This window comes from Parus major, chromosome 2 (assembly GCF_001522545.3).
Source record: "Parus major isolate Abel chromosome 2, Parus_major1.1, whole genome shotgun sequence".
NCBI classification, from domain to species: domain Eukaryota; kingdom Metazoa; phylum Chordata; class Aves; order Passeriformes; family Paridae; genus Parus; species Parus major.
Window position 1 is genome coordinate 86,724,942 of NC_031769.1, and position 23,804 is coordinate 86,748,745.

General features: G+C 37.7%; 1 protein-coding gene across 1 annotated transcript in view; it reads right to left on the reverse strand.

The window, feature by feature from the left end:
- MOCOS (molybdenum cofactor sulfurase) overlaps positions 1–23,804 on the reverse strand; it is a 215,952-nt gene that overhangs the window by 173,314 nt on the left and 18,834 nt on the right. The window contains exons 2-3 of the mRNA XM_015619153.3: positions 16,590–16,679; positions 13,952–14,018 (exon numbers count right to left, since the gene is read on the reverse strand). Coding sequence (XP_015474639.1) covers positions 13,952–14,018; positions 16,590–16,679 — 157 coding nt within the window. The remainder of the gene's footprint in view (positions 1–13,951; positions 14,019–16,589; positions 16,680–23,804) is intronic.

Sequence of the window (23,804 nt, forward strand, 5' to 3'; positions counted from 1 at the left end):
AGGAAGTTTAGTGGCAGTGTGATTACCAATGCATGGAGGAACATGTATTCATTTTCTAATAGGTCTAACAGACCTTAAATTGTTGCGTAACTCAATAATAACCTTCTTGCAACTTTCTAGGAATAATTTAGGATTCTCCTTTTCTTCTTTACCTTGTATCAGTAGCTTTTCCTGGACAACACGCTTGCTTGTGCTAGACCCAAAAGCTTTAAAGTTATAAATAGCCAAAATTATACTCCTCTGACACCATTAACAGTGGAAATAAAGTATGGGACTGGTTGAGAATAAAATTTCCATATGCAAAGCCTTCAGAAAGCTGATCTCTGCCAAGCGATACCCAGGATCCAGGATTTTCCAGGAGTCAGTCATTCTAGGACCCTCGAGCCAGTGCAAGTCTCAAGCAATTTGAACATCCACTTAGAACATTGACAGAAGGCCACACTCCAGTGCAGAACCTCCCACCTTACAGCTCTGCTTTCAGAGACAGGACCCCAGCCTAGCTGGGACCCAACACATGCCACATACCACAGCATCTTTATGAACTGCTGCAAGTCTGTTTTTGACCATGTCCATTTGCCTGCCTCGCTGCCTGCCCTAAATGACCTGTCTTCACCACAGCTGGTACTGTGCACACGTGTGCTCCAGCTGCTCCAGCTCCACATTCGGCATTTGGACTTCAAGTGACTGTCAGCAGCTCCAGTCTGCCGGTACCAGAGGTGTACTGTCGTTAAAGGACACAAAATGATTCACACGAATGCTTCTCAGTGTCAGAACAGAAAAAGCTCCCTTTAATCTCTGACTGTAGTATTTATAGATTCTTGACAATGACCAGGGATTGGATAAAAGTTAACACCTTCCCAAGCACACTGGTCATGCGAAATGTCCATCAAAAGATGTTTCCTAGAAGGAATGTCTAAACAACTTATGTTTATAGAACTTTCATGGGAAAGTAACTAAAACTATGAAAATAAGATCAGAAGGCTTTAATTTTCAGGGCAACAGTGTATCTCTGGAGAAGGCATGGAAGGATCCCATGGGAGACAGAAACAGCACATGGCCAAAGATGGTAGAGCATTATGTCACAACTCATCCTACAGCTCCCGTAAAACCTGTCTTGAAACACAGAATGCTCCATCAGGTAAGTCTGCTGACCTCTGCTCACCAAATAATGCTTTTCTGTTTATTCTTTTCCTTCTAAAAAGTGACACTGATCTGTCTGCTACACAGAATAAATAATGAGGGCAATTCTTTCATTGTGGTTGTAAAAACAAGTTTAACAACACTTACATTTTGCTGTGATTAAACCTTCACAGTGAGTTGCCATTCACAAATTTTAAATTACTTACAAGATGCCGTGCACCTCAAGTAATTATATTCTAAGTCATCAAGTTCACACATGCTCTCCTTTTGTAGCAACCCACGTGTGCTTGAGAGAAATTGCTTCTGAACATGCCTAATTTTGAAGTCTTCATTTTATACACTGTATGCAATCAAACATTTTATTAAACATTGTCAAGCAATCTGTCTCATTTAAAATGAGCATCTCAGAAAATATAAAGGTCCATTAAGCTGTTAATTGTGCACTACAACTCTGAATTCTTGAAAAGTTACATTGAATATTGTTTTCCTGAATGCTTAATTCCATATTTAGCTAGTTCTACTGCCATAGTTACTACATTGGTCAAGTATATGATAAGAAGTCAATATAGCCATAAGAACAAAATTCTTGCATCTAGAAAGAGGAAACAAAAGGAGAGAATTTCATTCCCATTTCTCCTTTTTGAGTTTTAAACAGGGAATTTTACTATATAGGTACAAAACACAAATCTGCTAATGTAGAAATATAAGTACACCCTAAAGGCAGAGTGATTCTGCTACAGTAATGGTTTTAGTGATTTGATAGCTCAAATTCATTGCAAGTAAACGTCAATTAGACTTGAAAATGAAAGTCAAGCAAATGACATAGAAAATATTATATGCCACTGGTTTTAAATTACTTACAATGGAGGTGAAAAAATACTTTAGTCTGTGAAAATAAAACTGAGATGACTCCAAAACACATAAACCACATAAAAACATATTCAAAAAGATTGCTACCTCTTATAAATGGTTCTGAAAGAATTTGAATGCAGGTCTTTGCATGCAAAAAAACCCTCCAGTGAAACATTTAAATTGGACTATTCCAAACTCAATAAACAGCAACTTTTTTTACATTCTAACTAATTAACTGGACCTTACTTCTTATGATGTACTCTTGCCAAATAAAATTGTATTTCTTATCCTTAGAAGACTTTATACATCAATCTTTGTTTTTTGTTTGCAGCAATGTGAATCATGTGACACTGAATGTCGAGAAAAAGGATGAAGGATATACTAATTTCTCTAAAAGACTTGTGACTCAAAGCACAGTATTACATGAATGTTGACAGTTATTTTTCCTCTTTTTCCCTTCCTATTCAATTTGGTGTACCCACCTTCTGACAACACTGAAAATGAAGTAATTAGCACTGCTAAGTATGAATTTATTACATCTTGTAGAAGACTTTATCAGGGGAATCTCTTTTCTCCAAGCCTTACGATCCTTTTATAGAGCATCTTCAGCCAGCTGGCTTTCTAGCATCATATCACAGCCATAGACTTTAAAAATGGCAGGGCATCCAGCAAGAACTTGTGGTCAATCCCTTTCCACTTGGGAAAGCCTGTGACACCTCTGAATTGCCAGGCATTAATTCCTCATATATAGCAACACACTTCATTGCATTGTCCATGGGGTGCAGCCACAACCAAGAGCTCCTCAGTATTCCAGATTCCAGGTGCTCCTCAGTATTCCAGATTCCAGCACCACATCCAAGGTGCTTTAGCCCTGCTGTTGATACTCACTCTGATTTTCATGGGCCACAACCAGGGGGAAGGTTACCTTAGCTCTTTTTCACACAATTGAAAAAGAAATACCTGAGGAAACCAAAAGGGCCCCAAATTTACCAAAGAAAAAAACATGAGTATTTTGTTAAGTACAAACAGCTTTAAAATATATCAGCACTATCTTTCAAATTACAATAGCTGTTCAGGGCCTGAGACTTCAGATTAAGAGAATTAGATTTCCAAAATTCAGTGGAGTGTGTGCTTATTTAATTAAAAGCAGATAGAATTTCATTTGCACTTCATTGTTAAGAATGCCACCTATAATATCACATTTTGACAGTGCAGCTTAACTTCAATTTCTACTAAAAGCATACTTCATCAAACTCATTCTGAAGTTCATTAGAAAAGCTAAATGCCAGTACTGTTTGCTATGGCAATCCCATCCCATTTAGATGTTTAAATAGGCAAATATGGTCAGATAAACTCACAGCAGGTTGTGAATGTTCTGTGGTTTTTCAGATTAAGTCTTCTGTATCTGAACCAATACTGTGAGCTACATGATGTATCCTTGATTTTAAATTTTAACAGGTACGGTCCAAGGCATTGAAAAACTATCTTGCTTGTACGTGTGCCTATAAAGTAAACAAGCTTAGTTTATTTTACTCTCAGAAATGAAGCAGCAAATTGTACTCATCACTGGGCTACGTCCCACACAGCAAGGACTTCTCACAGACTGACAGAAAGTCATCCTTGTGCGCTGCCTTCAGACAATGCATATGTGAGGTCAGTGCGAAAGTGTCCCCCCACCCAAAGGAGAGACAAGGAGACTTAAAACAAGCAAAGCATCCCATTTACTATGAGAGCCACTCAAGACAGCTGACAAGTGCTCCTGGAATGTTGGAGGCCTCCCTCCTTCATCTAAGCAACTTTTTCAGCCAAGTAGGAGGGAGGAGAGGCACTGCTCCTATCTATTTTGGTTAGGCATGGTTGGTTAGCTGAACAACGGCATGGTTGTTTAGGTTTCTTGCTTGCTGAGGTAACCTGTTGCTGACAGACTTAAAACTGAACTGATTTAGAACCCCTTTCAGCCTACTTCTGCAACACACTGAGCTCATCACAAGCGCAGGCAGTTTGTGCCAGAGTCATGGACAATATTGCAGAAATTACATGCTTGAAGCACACTCTTTACATAGGAGGAACATGACCAAGAAGAGTCAGAATGTCTGTTTTGATCTAGGATCAATCACTGCCTTCATACACTCTCAGCCACAACACTTCAGAGGTCTGTCAACTAGTCTCATTCCAGTTTCAAAGCATGGTAACACCCAAATGGCTATCAAGGCAGGCTGTAATAATAGTAATTGTAAATGTCTTGTTGCATGACTGCAGATAAAAATCAAATTATCAAAACTGTCCATAAATACCTTTGGCAGGGAAGGAACCAAGTATGGTTCCTTCCTCCAGTATGTTACTGAAACATTATACTGTGTAGAAGGTATTGATGAAGTTCACGTAAAGTATTTTGACATAAAGTTTTTCATGTGTGGTGGGCTGTTTGGTCCTTGGAAGGCCAGACAGCTTGTACATGGGGACTTTAGGGTTTGCAGTGTATTGGTGTGGGACTAAAGGCTTTAGAGTGCTGCAAGATGAGCAAGGCAGATGCTGTCTAACAGAATGTTTTGGATTCTTGTTTTCACCTTTCACAGGAAGGCAGATATGTGTGAAATAAAATAACACTCAGCTTTTATGAATTTACAGCAAGATTATGCGCATCTTGGGACAAGCTCTTACTGGCAGGCAGATCTCTTTCTCCTGTTGCATGTTAGCTGGACAGACACTGAACTGGGTTTCACACCCAGCTTACCAGAGAGCCAGGCTCTTAAAAGACAGATTTGGACAACATACAAGATTTAGGAACCAGAATTTTGGAACAGGTCAGTGAAATTTTTTAGCAGGGGAAACGTAACTAGGCTTGTGCCTCACACCTCTGCTGCACAGTGCTTCCCTTGTTAGCACAGAAGCCTCAGCCTTATATTCTAGAGGTCAGTTTTAGTATTGTTCATATCTTCAGTCTTTTTGTAGTTTTGTGTTAGTTTTGGTTTTTCGTTTCCTTCCTGTAAAGCAATATTATTTTCAGACATAGTTTACTAACAAGTCATAAATCTCTAGTCTGTGACCTCTGACAGATTTTGCAAAGTGTTTCATGTGTCTAAAAATCTCCTTTTAATCACATGATAGGTATTTGCAAAAAAAAAAAAAAAAAAAAAAAAAGAAATTTTAAACAGCTTTAAAAAGGTAAAAACAGACAAACTAAAAGAAATGTAAAGTGGATGGCTGAGAAAAGCCTGAGTGTTGAAAAGCTCTTTTGAAAACCATTGCCTGTGATCACTGGATTCATTACAAGCCTAGAAGTCTCCATAAAATCCAAAGTACATACATCACACTCCTCTAAACAGTCTCACCATCCAAAAGCTTGCGATACATTCTAAATTATTTGTAACATGTTATTGAGCTGGCACTCAGTAATATCAATGATGCAATTTTCTTCTGCCTTGACACATACCAAATACACTAATAAAATCTAGCAAATTAAACCTGGATTCAGTACTGTTATTAACCTTAATAAAAAGGGAAGAGTTCTGTAAAAAGTCTTGCTTCATTTATCTTTCATATTTCTGTAACTTACCATGACTCATGCTGCTTCTTAAAGGCAGCCTTTAATTTCAAGGACACCATCTTTGCTTAAAACCTTCAAATTAGAAATAAAGCTTAAAACAGGTAAGTAATTTGAATCAATGGAATCATCAGAGAAACAATAGAAAGAATAGTGAAAGTCAGAAAGAACTGACTAATACTGCCAGCATACATGACAAAGTTCTATCTGAGTTCTAGGTACTTATTTGCTATTATTTCAAATTAACAATTAAAGTTAGTGCATTTACATTCAAATAAATGTATAAAGTGATCAAGTCTAATCAAATAATTTTCTCTCCTTTAAGTCACCCTGGTATCTGTAAACAAAAACTCTGTACAAAACCTCACAAGCTTCTTTGATTTTTGCTCCATTCTTACAAGTATCATGCAGGTTATCATGACCACATTTTCACTTTAAGCCTAGCATGAAATTTCGTAACAAAAACAAACAAGTAAGCTTATGTTCTAACAAATTTATTACAACCTAGACGAATTCCCAGAAAAATGTGCTTTCTTTCTCTCTGGAAATATGTTGGGCCACCAGATTTCCTCTATTTGTTTTAAATGCTTGTGGCATTTACTTAGCTTTACAATACTTTTGGTCTTCTCATAGCACCCAGTACATTTGATGAGGTCACACCACCATTTCAAGAATGTTTTAATCCGTCTCAATTACCAAACCCTCAGTTTTGAGGCAGCAGGATTTATTTCAACAACCCCGTTCTATTTTGGTCACACACTTTAAGGTAATTTGGGTTAAGCCCAGAGACAGAGTCATTGAGATTGGCGCTGGGGATGAAGAATGCATTTTGGAAACATTATCTAGAGGAGCATATCTTGTTCAGCCTATGAAAACAGGTCTCCTCTACTTGAATACATCAGAAGGGGCTAATAATGGAACAAACCACAAAGGCCTAAAAGCAACACAAAATTTTGCTGTAGGAACAAAAGGACACTGGTCTCAAGACCCAGTGCAAGAGGAAGTATTCTATTCCTTCCAATGGAGAAGGATCATCAACAGTAGATGAAAAGTACTCTATAACAGCTGGAGACAAAACACGAAAACCCTGGAAGTTCTGTGCATTCCCATATTCTTGAACTGTATCAGCTGGGATAAATTTCTGACCTGGCTGTGCTGAAACCTGGCACCCTAAAAAACCCTACTGGGCACACACAGACTCATTTCATCCCTGCCCAGGTTAAAGTGGCCACTCTCACCCCTTGACAGTCACTGCCATCCTTCCACACTCCCCCTCCTCAGTTCCTTCTCCTGCTGCAGTGCTCTGCTGGCTCTGCTCACTGTGGTGTTAAACACATCCCCTGGGCAGCCTGGAAGCCATACACCTGCTGCCTTTTGCCATAGAAAAGCTTTCATCAGGGCAGCCATGACCTCAGCAACAGGCACTATATATTTAATGAACACAGCTAGCTGGCACCTGCCTGCAGCCAAGGGCAGTCTCAGTTCTGGGGGGAGGAAAGAAAGGCAGCAACTGCTAAGAGACATGGGATATTAACTGAGAATTTCAGCAAGTCAGCAGGTTGCAGAGGGCAGCAAATTGAAACAATAACAACAACAAAATGAACAACAAACCAGCCAATCAAACAAAAAATCCCAACCCTAACCGTGTTAGGACTAGAGCATCTAGCATGGCTGCTGTAAGCAACCTGCTCATTAGGGTGCTGAAGGCTTGTGCCATCATTTGACAAAGTAAATGTATTTGCTCTGTCTATAAGAAGACAAGATGGGCTACAGACAGTCTGGAACAATGCAGAGAGGAAATTTGCATTATCACAGAGGAGAAGGCAGCCACAGTTACACTTGATGTAACAAGAACAGAAGATAATTCTAAGGTTACATCAGAAATGAGACTAAAAAGAAATGTGATTAAATCACTGAAACACTGCAGAGGCACCTATCCCAAAGTTACTACTACTTGCACATTGTATCTGCTTCTGGAGAAAAAAACAGGAGAAGACACTGCTATATTTAGAAGATGAGAAGTTCACCAGTAGTTAAAATATATATATTCAAAATTTAAATAGTAAGTCATGAACCAGTTAGCCCTCATTCATAATAATAAAAACATAGACAATATTAATACCTATTCACTTAGTTGGAGTTTACAATAAAACTACTTCAGTTGATACCAGTGTTTAAAGTATTAAAAATCCTGATCACTAAGGGTCATGCACTGGGTACAACAAGAACAGTACAAAAGTGCTGAGGGAACAGAACAGTAAGTAGAGTCAGAACTGGCAGTCAGAATTTTGGGCAGGAGCAAAATAACTCATAGCGCAAATGACGACTTTTTAAGGACTCACATCTGCTAGTTAAAAGTGCAGCAAGGTGAGGCTCAGATAGAAAATAAAGGATGAGTGCAAAATGGTCTGTCTTTCAGCAGCAATGACACCACGAATTTCAGATTCATAGAGACACAGATGGCACCACAGAAGCCCTTAGGAATGCTTTAGTGTGTCCTTAACAGCTTAATTATAACAATAAATGGAGTACTCATATTGCTTAACAAGTGAAATGAATAAGATTCAAAATGGAGCTCCATACGGGGTTTGCTAACTTCACAGAAAGATTATTAGAGACTATTATAAAGGGGGCAGTAATAAATTATCTCAGTGTTTTTAATAAAGTAGATGAATTAGTATTTCCCAAATTTATGATTTTAAATATGACATAAGGTATGAACAGCATAAGTTAAAATTAGTCACTCATGTACTTTCTTGCTGTGGGATCACCGAGTCAGTTTCAGATGGAGCAAAACAGAAAGTGTCCACAGACCTCAAAAAAATTAGACGTGAAAAAAAATCACCTGAATTTTGAACAAAATACATAACTGTAGGTGGCTTTCAAAATTTCTTGACTTCAGGCAGGTGGAGCACCTTTCCAATGCTACATAACTTGTGCTGAGAAACAGCAGTGCACTGAAGCCAAAACAAAGTTGTCAAACACAACAGGTGCACATAGGGGATGGCAGAAATTACATTTGTGCTAAATATCTGGTCTTCCAAAAGCCTTACTTGAAATACAAATAATCATGTAAGCCACTAATGAAGTTGTCAGGCTCCCCTGGAGTTGGCAAAGGAACTGCTAGTGTTCCCAGCAGCCAGGCAAGACAATGTTACTGCTCCTTCAACATCCAAGGCAACACAAACATCACCGCAAACGTCACCCACTGGTGTCTCATAATGCTGCTTCTTAGGAAAAGCAGCTGCAAACCCAGAAGAGGGAAGAACACTACATTTCCTCTGTAAGTATTGTACAGCCTTGGGAGGGGAAAAGAAGCTTCCATATAAGTCCTGAAAAAGACACAGAGACAGAGAAAATGGAAAAAAAAGGAATTTGCATTGCAGAGATTTCACTATTTTTATCAGTGTTTTGTTCCAGTTGGACTATCTCGTTCATCAGCTCATGTGCCCTTTCACAGACCTCCCCATGGGCACAGAGGCCATTGGGTCCCTGCCAAAAAAGCAGCTGAGAAAACATCAAGGCTGCATGCATTTAAAAAAAATGTGAACTAAACTGGTGGCCTGAATCCAAGTAAACCTGTACCACTCTCTCTACACTGAATGTTATCTAGAGAGCAATGGCACAGAAAGATCACAACATTTAAACTTAGTCTGCATAGGTTTTTGGTCACAGACATATTATAAAAGCAGAGTCCTGAGGGTTTTTTTCTGAATCAGAAAGCAAAAAAAAAAAAAAAATTAAAGGTTGTATCCAATCTTTTTAAGACCTCTATGCAAAACATCCTAGCCATCCATATTAATAAAACTCAGAACTTCCCAGGAGCATTTCTTCCATTTTGTTCATAAACTAGCAATCTTGACCTCCAGCTTTTAATTTATTTTACTGAAATATTTCTTGCAATAAATGAAGCATTCCAGATTTGACTCTATGCAACAAAGTCAGAGAGCATGACAGTGTATGTACCAGTTTTATTGACTACTCTCCATACATATGAATGTATAAAGCCAACTACCAGAAGAGTAACAAGTCATTAGCAAATTCCTTTCTAAAGCTTTAGCTCATCAAGTTAATGATTAATTAATTTATTAAGTTAGAGCTGAAAGTCCAGGAGCAAAGTTCTAAAGTAAAACAAAATTATTTTACTTGTTCTTAAAACAGTCTCCTGTTTTCAAAATTCAAAAATGACAGTATCAGTTACCCTAATCAGAACCTTTTTGCTACCTTGCATAGGACTGCAAAGACTAAACCCACCAAAAGCAATGGATTGACTCAAAAGCAGATGTTTATAAAATGGAGTTCTTAGCACAAAAGGCTAGGTGTGGCTGAGAGAAAAACAAGAAGCATCTGCACCAAAGCCCCCACTGTGCTGTCACTCAGCACATGACAGAGCCCAGAGTGGGGTCATCAGCCACTCACTGGGGGCACACTGGGATTGTTTAATTGCATGCCTAAACAATTTCATGAACCACAAGGAAGGGATCACCCTTCTTGCCTAAGCTCTTCCAAAAAAATCTATCCATTATTCCTAATTATCTTCTAATCCCTCTCTCATTTGCAGTGAGCACAGTGACCTTTTGCTGGACTTCACTGACTGTGGTATTTCAGAGTTGTCCCACTGAGCAGTGGGATCAGGAAAAGCAGAGATTTCAAATGATGCTCTAAAACAAGCATGCAAAAGGGCTGAACCCAAGACTGGAAACAAGGTTTTCATGTTGATGGGTGCCATTAAGGAGGTCAGGATACAGCACTCAGATGTCACTCATCCATACGGCCTCCTGTCATTGACCTTTGCAAAGAACAAATCAATACTAAGCAGATACTGCATCTACTACTTCTTACTGCGTAGGAAAGGTCAACCCATTTTCATGTATGTATCAGTTCCAACATTACTGTTTTCAGACACGGAACTGCTTAAACCTGGGAACTAAGAAAAAATCCCTACCATGCACAGAATGCCATTTCAAAATGTGTTAACTTAAGCGGAATGGAAACTTATTTCATAAGCAAGGTATGATGCTTGCAGAAGGAATGTAAAGTTCTATTTTGCTATGATGAAATGTTCTCTAAAAATACAATGCAAATGGAATTATAAACAGCATTTATGAGACTGCTTCCTTAGCATAATCTGGTACCACCTGTGTGTTTTACCACAGAAAGAAATATATTTTTAAAACACTGAGCCATTTACAGTTATTTTGTACGTGTCCACTGTACCTGTTTTTGACTGTATGCACTGGCCACAGAGATGAATCTCCTCTTACAGTTCACTTAGCATATTTTGAGAGAAGTCTTTATAGAAATACATGTTTTGGATCTATATTTTAATTTGATCCCATTTAGCTCAATGCCCAGTCCTTTTAGTTTCAGTGAAAAAATTCTGTAATACACATATTGCCACAGTCTAGGAGATGCTTGGTACCAAAATCATAACTGAAATTTCTGGCCTTTTTTTTTTTTTTTATGTGTATTTGAATTCCTAAAGTATGATTCAGTTTAACACTTCATAGGACCTGAAAGTTCAAGGATGAACATCAAAACTCTATTACAACACTGTATTTAAATGAAAAAGTATCCTGTTGTATTATCTTAAACGTACAAAAAATTGTAAGCAACATCAGTCTGGTTCTGGTTAGAAGACATTGCTGCACTATTTCATATTGCAAGTGCAAGATCCACAAGGACAATGTTTTAAAATATTCAGAAATCTAGTATTTTAAAATGCTTGTGTATGGGGAAAGGGTTATTTAATATTCAGTGCAATTAATTTCTGAGTTACATTAACTGCAGCATCATAAAGAGATATTGTACCCCTGCTCTCTAGCTGTGTGGAAGTTGAGCAATGGCAGTGCCATACATCCATAAGTAAAGCAATATAAAAGGATCTATAATCTTTTGATGCATACATTTTATACATTTCAGTAAGGTTTATTACATTTATTGCTTCCTCTTTTCATCATCACTCATGATTAATATTGAAGTATGCACAATGTTTAAAATCACTCAGCAGTCCACGTTAAGAAAAGAGAAGCAATGTTTTAAAGAATAAAATAGTTATTTCTAATCTTATTGCACTTGAGTTGGTCAAGAGGTAAAGCATTTTACTGTAATTTTTTTAATCAGGGAAAACATGTACTGACTCAATTATTTAATTATTTATGTTATTCTCTTGTGAAGCCACGTTCTAAGATTGGTTTCTCTCTGTCAAGCAGATATGAAGGTAAAACCAAATTATTCAGCTTTGTACCATTGAACACTGTACACTGACAGATTAGGAAATTCTATTCTGATGCTGCTGTCACCCATATCAGCAAATATAAATCTGAAATTAAGTTTTGTGTTAATTTTTAATTAGTTGATTGTGCCATCACATCAGAAAATCAAATTTAAAATATAATTAAAAAAAATAAAATAGTATTGTCTTGGAGGCAAACACTGAAAAAAAAAAGCTATACTTCTGACTGCAGTCATGTGCCAAAAGCCTAATTACAAGCCAGCAACTCATTTTAAGATTTCTAAAACTACCTGCTGAATAATTTTTTCACTGAGGAAATCCAATCTATGCACTCAGATGCAGGGCAGAGCTGCCTGTCTCCCTGTCTTGTCATACTGCTTATTTTGATTCCTGCAATGGCATAGAAGTATAGATTTTTAATATACTTTTATTGCATTTTGGATAGCTGACTTATTGACAGTAGGTTTGGGGCATTTTCTTACTGAATTTTTATGACTATGCCTTTTGATGAGTATGCTTTTTAAATTTTTATTGGGAGTTTAAAAATGGCTGCCTTTCTTTAGGGACAGATGAAAAATTCTATCAGGTGTAATACCAAAAATCTTCACTTAGCTGTAGAGTGCACTTTTAAAAAAACAAAAAACAAAACACACAATAAACCCTAAAATACTAACACCGGTATGTTCCTGTCATCTCCCATTCTGCCCTTAGGAAAGCCTCAAGCTTTTTTAAAGCAGGATCAAAAAAAACATTCTGAAGATGTTAGTTCTTTTAAGGCAATCTAGGTTTTTACTCAGCGAAAACCTATTTCCTTACCCCTTAACAATGAAGAACACACAGTACAATAATAATTATTCTAAAAACAGTTACACTTCCTACTGTGCCTTCATAAGCAGAACTGTGAAACAGCAACATTGCAACAGCAATGAGCAAATGGAAATCAGACTGCTAACTCTGCGTGCAAGCACACAGGTCTGCTCAGAAGACTGCAGACTGTGGGTACTGCTGAAACTGGCTATAAATGTCTGCTTTTGAAGACAGCTATTCCTCATGGGTAGTCTCTTTCATTTCTTTTGACCATACATTAGTAGGTTGTCATCCTGCACAGCATTAAGAGAGGGTTGTGGCAGAAATGCTTTCTCCAGAAAGCTGGTGATGGGAAGGGGGAAACAGATTATAGCCAGCAGCAGCACCCAACTAGAAAACTTGGGTTTTTTTTACACTCCCATAAAAACAGTCAGAGAAAAGGCAGCAGAAAGGTATAAAACAAATTTTCTCCATTACAACTATGAACACTACAATGCTATTGATTTGAATTCTGTGATGTGTTTTGGAGAAATATTTACTTTCAAGGAAGACGATAAAACAGGAATACATTACATTCTTTACTTGCCTTACTAGTGTCATTAAAATCAAGCAAAAAAACTCAAAGCATCCATATTCTGTGATTAAAATGTATTTTATAAAATAGCAAGAGTTTTCTGAAACAAATCCCTAAAACCAATAACCAAGTGCCCAAGTTGTGTATTTTGTCATAATGTAAATCATGACAGATCAATGGCAAGAAGTGTACCTTCAGCACACTCCATCCTGAACTTTCAAGGGATTACTTTATTTAGAGAATCAGGTCATTTTCTTGCCCATACCCAGAAGCCCCAACACTCAATTTTACCCTTTTTTTCTTCCTACTATTAAAAGTTATACTAAAACTGCTTTAAAAGGTATTTTATTAGTCCAATGGCAATAAGTACCTGAGGTAAAACAATGTACACATTCCCATAAGCTTTTTGTAAATTCTCACAAGCCATTACACCCTATTTAATTTTATCTGTATTTTAACCATGTCTTTGTACCTAGTCCCACATTAATATCTTACCATATCATTTTACTAATAATCACTTCTGAAATTCCAAGTCCTACATCTTAATTAAAACTGTGGACTTGTATTACAGCACTAAATTAACTACAGGACTTTGAAGATTTGGGCATTTGGGAGAAAAATAACTTATATCATCCAAGACTTGACTGCCTTGTGTTTTAAAAGTGAGCTGTTCTCTTTAGGTATGAAAGATGACCCTTGGAAAATGGTATCACATCAAAGTCATCAAAACAGTGCAGGCCTAACTGAAAAGAAAACTATCAAGTGAATCACACAACATCTGAAAAAAAGATTATTCTACCTGTATCGAACATGCTCAATTGTGTCATATGTCAGCTTGCTGCTGATATTCTGACTATGAGGGTTGCCTAGGAGACAAAAGAGATACAGAAATCAATCATTAATCACAATTTTGCTATTAAATTTCTCTTTTATCAAAGTATGACATTAAGCAGGCCTAAAAGATGATAAAGATTCAATGCATACTTCACAGTATTTCCCTGAAGCCCCTTAGTCAAGAGAAAGGAGATACAACAGGGTAAAGCAATTATGACAGACCTAGAAACTTCAGCTGGATCTCTTACTAATACTTAGGCAGTTCCCCTAAAAAGAAAATCAAACTGCACATGCACAAACCTACTAGAAAAACTACAGACAGGTTGCACATTCATAAAGGTGTTTGTGCAGTAGCTAAGAAGCAAAAGGTAGGATCTTTTGACAATCATGACTGGACAGAAGAACTAATCCTTGGATTTTTAGTGTCTGAAATTCAAATAATTCATTGTAATATAAGTTTTATTGTGAAATTAGTAGCTGCCTTAGCCCAGCTCAGCAGAAACATATATAACAATTAAGACAGCATGACTTTATGTTCTTGAGCAAAAAATATAACAGCAATATTCATCCAGGGACACCACTTTCCTATAAGCAAATACATAGAGAACATGCCAAAACAGTTTGGAAAGGGGATAATGAAAAAAATTGTTATACTAACACAGTTTTTGCAGTAGGCTCCAATATTAGCTACCCTTTTCAAAATTTAAAAGTTACCCTGCTGAAAGTTGTTGAGTGAAGGTGTTGAAAATAATAACTTCACAGTTCAAACCCAAACCTACTACTTAGACTTTTCATGTCTGATGTTGCATTTCTGTAATTTCCAATTCAAATATTTTCAATTTAGAAGTGAGACTATCTCGTGCCTATATTATTTTCCCCCATTTCCACATGCAACAGCTAAACTGTAGTTCTTTGGGCCTGTGGATTATCACCAAGAAAATAAAAAAAGCTGCAAACTGCCCCTTCATTCATATCTTTGTTAAATTAACTCTTCCTATTACTGTCAGCATTTACTGTCCTTAGAGCATGAGATGTAACTGGAAAAAAAAAAAAAAAGGGCATACTGGAGCTCATCATTTTAGATGAAAACACCAATAAAAAGATACAATTTGTTCTCCTATAGCATTATAGGTACTATGCAAATCTGCTCCAAACTGGCAGTACTATTTCTATTCACAAGCACTCAATTGATTCACAAATTAATTTTTTTCTGCCACAGATGGTACTTATTAAAAGGGTTGAGCCCAATGTTGTTTGAAATAACTAAGATCAGAGCTCATACATTTCACTTTACAATGTCTGTGGTGACAGAACATTAATTTTCATATCACTGGCATGCACTTGAATAGGAGATCTTGAATGTAATCAAATCGATGTATTTTGTTATAACAGTAAAAAGCCCTTATCCCTATCAAGAATAACACTTACTTTGTAATGGAACTTAAATTTCTCCTCTGGATCCCACCCCTGCCAGCCTTCAGGAAAAAATAATAGAGGGAAATAACATAATGGCACATTGAAAATGAGAACTACCCAAAACGCTCAAGTGGCTTGCCCAGGTGATAAGCACATGTGTGCCAGTGCTGGAGTGAACAAGCATTTTCTTTTAAGCAGTTGTACCTAGTTCCCAAGTGAGGAATCCCTTCGTTCCATGTACCAGGGAGCCCAAGAAAGACACAAAACTAGCAAAAAGGACACGTGACCCACAGATAGTAACTCAACAAAGGAAATTTGATTGCTTTAGTGGGACTACTCACAGCATAATATTGTGCAGTATTTTTTTTTCTGGTTGAGCATGACTCACTCTAATGTAAATTGTCTCACACAGTAACAATATTTAACAAGGGATGCTGCTGACTGTGTAAAATCACACTTGGTGTGTGATTCTCGGCCAGATAATAACATCAGAAAGAAATTAAAGGTTTAGGTAGAGAATCTGGGGATGAAGTACTTGCAAGTGGTGCTGTAATAGTTAGATCTCCATCCAGATACTATGCAATTCTGTAGATATTTTTACTCACATTCCTCTGCACAGGATTGCATTGGCAATACCTATCCTTTTTCTGAGTAGGCACCAAAGTCTAATAGTCAGAGCAGAGCAAAGTCTAATAGCACCTATTCTGTGCCTAAATTCATTTGGGATCTTTGAGCTAAGCTTTCTTCTGAATAAAATGCTTATACTGAGTCACAGTATAAGCTGTTTGTGGCGACTCTGTCTGAGAAGGAAGGTGGCTCTGGATTCCAGTCCTTGGATAAGAAACTGGGTTTGCATATTTGTGTGGAAAAAACCACAAGGAATGAACAGTGCTTATAGCTAAAATGTATTTCTTTATCCCAAGCCTGGTGCCCTAACAAAGTCACACAAACAGAGCCATGCTCATTTTGATTTTTCTTCTTCACCAACATCAACAGGTGCTTGGCCACCAAATAACAAAGCTAGAGGTGACACAAAGGGTCTCTGCCTCCTTTGTAAAAGCACTGGACTTCCAACTATTCTACAACAGTATTAAAAATCCTGCAGAAGGTCTCTTCCAAGAAGCTCAGTTTTGAATAATTTAGATGGAAACTTGAGAAGACTCATGGGAATGTTGCTTTGCACTTACCATAAACATTGTTTCTGAGGTCATCAGTAAAAGCTTTAAGCAGACTCTCCGGGAAAAGTGCTGAACCAGCATGGTCAAGGTAAGTAATCCCTAAAATACAAATAAAATTAGTAGTTTCAATTTTTGAAAGATTTAATGCCATTTTCTTACATTGTGAAGTGCACCATTCAAATACCCCTTTTCATTCACCAGTAGAAAATAAAAAAAAAAATAAAAATTAAACGATAGGAGGCAAATTTTTTTTTTACCTCTGTATAACTTTTAATTAAAACCAAAGAGGTCCTTCATTTCATGCTTACATTACACAACCTTTTGGAAGAGAAAAGTTTTATGCTTGGCTTGTACAAAACTGAGCAAGGTGATGTCTTCACCACAGTACCTTGCCACTTCTAGGTATGGCTAATTATGGCACTACTAGGCACTACTATTACCACAATGCTAATAATTATTATTAACAGCAACACCAATAGAGATGTTGTCTCCTTGCTGAAAGGTGACACAACTCTCTCAAGAACTGACAAGACCTAAATCACATGTGAAACTGAAAGACAGAACTAATATAAGTTTCAATGTATTTAACCATGTCTTGCCCCTCTGCTGCACTTAATACTCAATTCATTTTTAAAATTTCTTTTTGTATTATTAAGGTATTGCAAAACTTTTAAATAAATGCTTATTGGAAATGAAGACTTTTTCATGTTTGGCCATTTTAGATTTCTTAATCTTTAGCAATTATTCTTCCATTTCTCCAGTGTGTTTCATGCTCTTTATTAGTTTTTTTCATTTCACTTACCTTAAGTATTTCAACCTATTTCAAATTTTAATAATGATGAATATGATTAAGATTAGAATTGATTAAGTATTTTAAAGGTCTTTCCTTTCCACATGGATTTAAAATTGAGTTAAGCTTTAAACGAGAAGCCTTGACACTTGGAAATATATATTATTATATATTATGTTACTGAAGCACTGATCCAGTGAGGCAGTGCTAATAATAAAAGCAATCCAGACACCCACCCCTTATTTTCAAAAGAGAAGAATCCTCTCCTGCCTTAAGATTTTCTCACATGCCTGGCAGAGGCAGAATTCTTAATGATGGCTTGCAGTTAGTCAAGTATTTTAAGGTGCTTCAAGGGACAGAGCATGGACAAAACCAAGGTGAACTTATTAGCTGTACGCCTTTTTTAGGTATTTACTTTTTCTAAAAAATAAGAATCCTCGGAAGTTTGCCCCAAGCAGTCTGAAGCAGCACTCAGGGGTCAAAATGGAATACAGAGGTCTGTCCTGCCCAGCTGACAGGTGCACAGCTCTCAGAAGGAATGCAGGGCTTTGGAGGGAGAGAGGCACACTGCCCAAGGCAGGACACAGCCAGGCCCCTGCCCAGCGCTGTAGCACAGCTTCTGCCAGCCAGAGGACAGCAGCTTTGCCTCCAGCAGGACATATGGCCACCATGGCCACCCCAGGACCTGCAGCTTGGCACCAAAAGCTCAGGCAGACCCTGAGATGGAGCTAAAGCATGGAGCAACAGCCACAACCTCCACCAGCTGCACCAGCAGCAGCCAGGGTGACAGGCAGCCCACGGTCACTGGCTACAGCTGGGAGACGTGGGAAAGGCAGGACTAGGGCTGAGAATGGGAAGAGGCAGCCCTGAGCCAGACACAGGCAGAAGGACTGCTGTCCAGGAGGGAACCATCCTGACCAACACTCTTCCAACAAATCCTCCACAAAGCTGCCATTTGACTCTCACTGGGACCAGAGCACAGCCAGGTGATGCTCCTCTGGGAGCAGCTGCTGTGTTTTGACCTTTCCAGCAAAAGGATGGAGACAACACTGAAGTCCTTACACAGCTCTACAGCATGAGCAAAAACCAGGCAACCAGCTGTGGCTCCTCAAACACAAACCATGCACTGACAAGGGACAGGCACTTCCCCAGCCTGCCCAACACTCCTGTGAGACAATGTGGACTAAATGACCTCCAGGTAAAGGCCCCTTAAGTTTTTTTTCAAATTTGATTCCTTATGTAGCTCATGATGAAGAACAATACTGCAGTTCTGTGAAATGGAAGTATAAAAACCAGCTAGTCATTTTTTAAACTCCTCCTCTGGGTATAATACTTTTAAAATCTGTGAGGAAATTTGGCTGAGGAAGGAAAAATGAATAATTCTTGAACTTTTATTTTATATTTAATGTTAGTGTTTAATTGAAAACAGAGAACAGCATTTAATACTCTCTCCCACTGCCCAAAAAAGAAATGGGCTCTCTTGTCTTTTGAGGCTGCACTGAAACAAATAACTTCATTGCACTTTTATGATGTAGTTTTTCCTTGCTGTTTTATTTCAACAAAATTGTATTTTTAAAGAAAAGAAAAAAAAAAGTGGCACATGTATAACACCATTGAAAAACACATTAATAACTTTCATTGTGTTTTTCCCCTGGATTAATAACATTTGCTATTTTATCTTTATTGAGCACACATTAAGCAAAGAGATTTGTCGGTATATGGAGGACAATACAGCTCCATTGTTTCACTGTGGCATTTAGTATATAGGCTGTCAGCACTATGAAATGGCACTGTTTATGGGAAATAACAAGAGGAAGAAAATATAATATGATCAACCAAAAGAACATTAAAATGCAATATCCATCAGGACATAGTTTCATTGCTCAGGGAAAATGTAAAATTAACTTTTAGTTTAATTTACATACTATAATGTTTGGAGTGTGTAACTGACTTCCCTGGTCTAATAATATACCAACTATTTGATAAAATCATATTTCAGAAGTAGGGTTTTTTTAATACAAGTATCAAAAACCATTCTATGTGTTGGCATTAGTTATGTAGAGTTATTCAGCCAGAGTATCGGTTCATAAGCTTCAATATTCATATGCTAATATCCTTGCAGATTAATTTTAAATAGGGAACTCTTCGGGAACCAATACAGGCCAGTCTGTCCTGCTGAAAAAATCCCAGCCCAGCTCTCTGATCTCCTTTCATCCTACAATTCACCTCTTAACAAAGCATTTACCATCTCTGTGTGCTCTTGACCCTTTGTAAAACTTCATGAGTGCACACCTACATACAGCCTCGTAAATGCCAGGGGACCATCCAGTTTAACTGAACATTTCTATCTCTGAACAGAAAAAAAAGATAATTCCATTTGGAGCATTTCAATATTAGAGTTTAAGGCCAAGTGAGAACATTCAACTGCACAAAAGTCTGAGAACCTGCCAAACATACAAGGCAAAGAGAAACTACCAGATTAATCTTTGCGAGCCAAATATCTGCTTCTGAAAAAAGCACACTTGCCTAAAATGTGACTCCACCTGTCTTAGGAGAAACTGAAAGACATAATTTGATGAACTGAAAGCTGAGCAAGGCAGTTACAGCTTTACTAAATCTTTTAGTAACTGCTAAGCTGTGTAAATGCCCACCACGCAGAGGACAGTCTAGAGGGGAAGCACAGACACCCTGGAGGGGCTTCCTGCAATGGCCTGGTGGCACATGGCACTAAGTGACTAAGCTGTCTGCTACCTCACAACCCACCCATAAACCCATGTCTAGTCACACAGCTCCTCTCTGGCTAAATGATTACTACTTTGGTATTATGTAACACGTTCTTGTAATCCTCGAAATTGTTCCTGGTGCCACACATTTCTGAACTTTGTCTAAGTATCACTTCCAGAAATAACCAATTTACCTACGCACCATCTGGACATGCTGTGTTCACCTCCTTAACCTTTTGTTATTCTGTGATTCTACTACAGTCACCAAAACAAGCCAACTTGAGCTTCAGAGATTATTTCTCACAGCCCTGACACTTCAAAATTCCTGCACTCTGGCTGATTATAGGCTGCCAGTTATATTGCCAAAAGTCTCATAATAAAGAATGAAATGTGTAGTTACAAGGCAGCAACTCTACAGAGTCATGAATTTTGATTGGTGGATATAATTGCAATTCAGTAGGATTATATACACAGTATTACTTGGAAAGCAGATACAGAAAATGCCCTGGGGAGAGAATATATATCTTAAGTATGGCAATATTAACAAAACCAGTATGAAATAGATTATATAAAAACAAGCTGAAGGCAAAATTAAACATTATCTGTCAAAAGATAAATATCACATTTCCATATACCAAAACATATGCAGGAGAAAAAACAAGTGACAAAATAGGGAAAGGTGGGCTCTACAGAGGTTGTAGACAAGTGTGATATTACTTGAACACAGAGAAGTTTTAATAGGTAGGATCACATCAGGTACCTCAGAGTCATGTAATATGTATATGTAATTTAGTACATACGTAGCACATAGCTTTTCTAAAAGTGCCTGAAGTTCCTGACACAAGGCATGATACGTCTACACACTGTATGGACAGACAGATAAAGATCCTCATTATGCAAAACCATTAATGAAGTGCATTAAAAGAAAAAAAAAATCCTACAAATATGGCTTGAGATTTGCCTTTGCTGGATATTTTCTGGATTAAACATTAAATGAGTATTTTTACCTGCACCTTTAGCTCCTTTTTGGCATTGATTTAGACAAAAACTATCACATCAGGGTATGTTTTCTCAATAAAAACATGCCTCTCATCTAAACAGTCCTGTTCTGCTAGACAAGGTAATGTTTTATTTCCCTTGCTTAGGGCCAAGGAGCCCTTCAAAAGACCACAAAAGCATAGTGCTTGATGGAAAAGGCCATAGATACTCAAAGCCTGAATAGTTACTATGCAGTTAAAGGAGACACTGTTCCTCAGCATGATTTAATTGCAGTCAGCCCACAGCCATGGGGCACATTCTGCCAGTCCACCAAATTCATCCATTCGAGTAATCACAGCTTGCCCCAACTGCTAAATGCTGCTCACACTGGGCTGCGACCAACCTGGATAATGGTACCAATATTCTAAGGACTGCTATCCAGTTACTGAGTTCTGTGGGAAAATGTTTAATTAATGTATTTGAGTGTTTGACTTGATGGACTCATTACAAAAAGTAAACCATGAAATGGCAAACACATTTATCCAGAATAAGTTCCCACTATTTTTTCCATGTGCAATTGGCTTGCATTATTTGCTCTCACTGCATGCATTATTACCTACAGCAAAGTAGGCAGAACATCAAAACCCTTTACAGAGAATACCACACACTCTCTTTGCTTGCTGTACTCCTCAGCAAGGGCTATACTAACTCCACAAAAGCTCTTTAGGTGGATAAGGTTATTATTCAGTGGCATTATGCACTGACACTGTTCTATGTACATGAGTGCCTAGTTGCAGCTTTTAGTTTACAGCTTACTGGTACTGAGAAAGAAAGGACCACAAAAGAAAGAAATGATTTCACATTTATTAAGAAATTACATACTATGTGATTTCTTACAAACACAAGCCTATGTATTCTTCACAGCAACAGAAAAAAATATAAATAAAAACTGCATGCCATCAAATTTCATCATTTGCCAACTCCTGTGTTAAATGAGACTGCAGTAAAGGGATCAATCAGCACTCCCCTTCATCCTTAGAGTCCTACCTACCATAGCTTTACTCAGTGCATCACTGGGGCAGGATTAAATATTGACTGCACTCAGTGATGTTATTTCCATGGACAGCTTTAATGGGTTGTGTGAGACTGGCTGAAGTCTTATTTGTGGGCATGAGCCAGAGGTAGCCCGGCTTCGTACGAATAACCTACTGCAGCCTGTCTCTCTGTCTTTGGATGAAATATACATCACAAGTGATTCATATTCATGCATCTCTGCAAATAACTGCAACTTGCTCAGACAGGAATCAGCATTCACACCTCCCTAGTGAAGATATGACCATCTTTCAGTCTTTTTCTTTTTTCCCTTTCTCTCTGATGCAATTGATCAAATGAAAGAAGAGTTGAAAGTGAACATATTCCCCATTCTTCTATTACTGGAAAATGCTTTTGTTGGTTTTCCAGAAAATTTCACAGAAACGTTCACATTTGTATAGGAAAGAGGCAGTTTTGTGTAGGAATTAGAATTCCCCCTTGAGATGAAAACACAATGGAAAAAACAATGTTTAAAGAATCATAATAATTGTTTATAATAATGGTCATTACCTAAACATTCTAGTAGCATACTCCTGCTCTTTTTTCCTTCCTTTTCTTCCCATAAAACAGCCACAGACTTTTAAAAATGTTTAAAAATGATTTTATAGTGAGTTCTACTTCTTGCTCTGTGACCTGAAATAATGGGCTTCATATGAAATCTAGGACAAAACAGTGACTTGATATTCTCTCCAAAATATATCAAATGAATTGTGCAAAGATATATAGAAAGTCTTTTATATTATTTTATGTGTTTCCAAAAGCACTAGAAGATAAACTAAGCTCAAACCAAAAAACAGAGAGTAACCCTTTTCTTCACCCTGTTCCCTTAAAACTCATTTCATTACACAGAAATAATTCTTTATGAGCTTCTGGCAGCTGGATCCTTGGGTTGAACTTCCAACCATAGTAATAATTAAACACTCACATGAGAACTGGTATACACAATGAACACTTAATGACAGAGATCAAAAATCAATTATCCCCACTGTTAAGGCCCTGCAGAAGAATTCCTGGCCATCCTTCCTTCCCAATGACAAGACCATGTTAACGCCTTTTTTGGCAAATGTACCAGTACTTCTCTCTGCTGCTTTTTCTGGCAAAGAAGCAAGGCTGCTTCTGCAAACCATTGGTAAAGTTCTTCTCCAGTGGAAGTTTGGAAGTTCTTCACACAAGGTTCTCCACAGACATTTAGAGCCCTTGATTTCCTTGTACCATCCAGCAAAAAGTCCAGGAACAAATAGTGAAGATGGGGAGGTAAGAATAAGTGAAGCATAAATTTCTGTTCAGTATAAATTTGATCTTTCAGGGAAAAATATATAAAACCAAATGACCACATTACCAAGAGGAATTATGCATAAAATCAAAGACTGTGGAATGAAAAGTGTGAGTGAGGACTTCAGCAAAAACCACACTCATTAGATGAGAGGTCTAAAAAGTTTCTCCTGGCCCACAGTGGGCAGTCCTTTACTACTACACTCATCAGCTAAACTAGCTCCATATTAAAAACAAGCAGGTTGTTAGTCTATTTGCTTAAACCAGAACAGTGCTTCAGAATTGTGTCCTCCTAGTAAGAAACTACATTTCAACCTCTAGACTGTTTTGCCATGATCAGTGTATTCTCATATCTCCCATGTCAGTGCT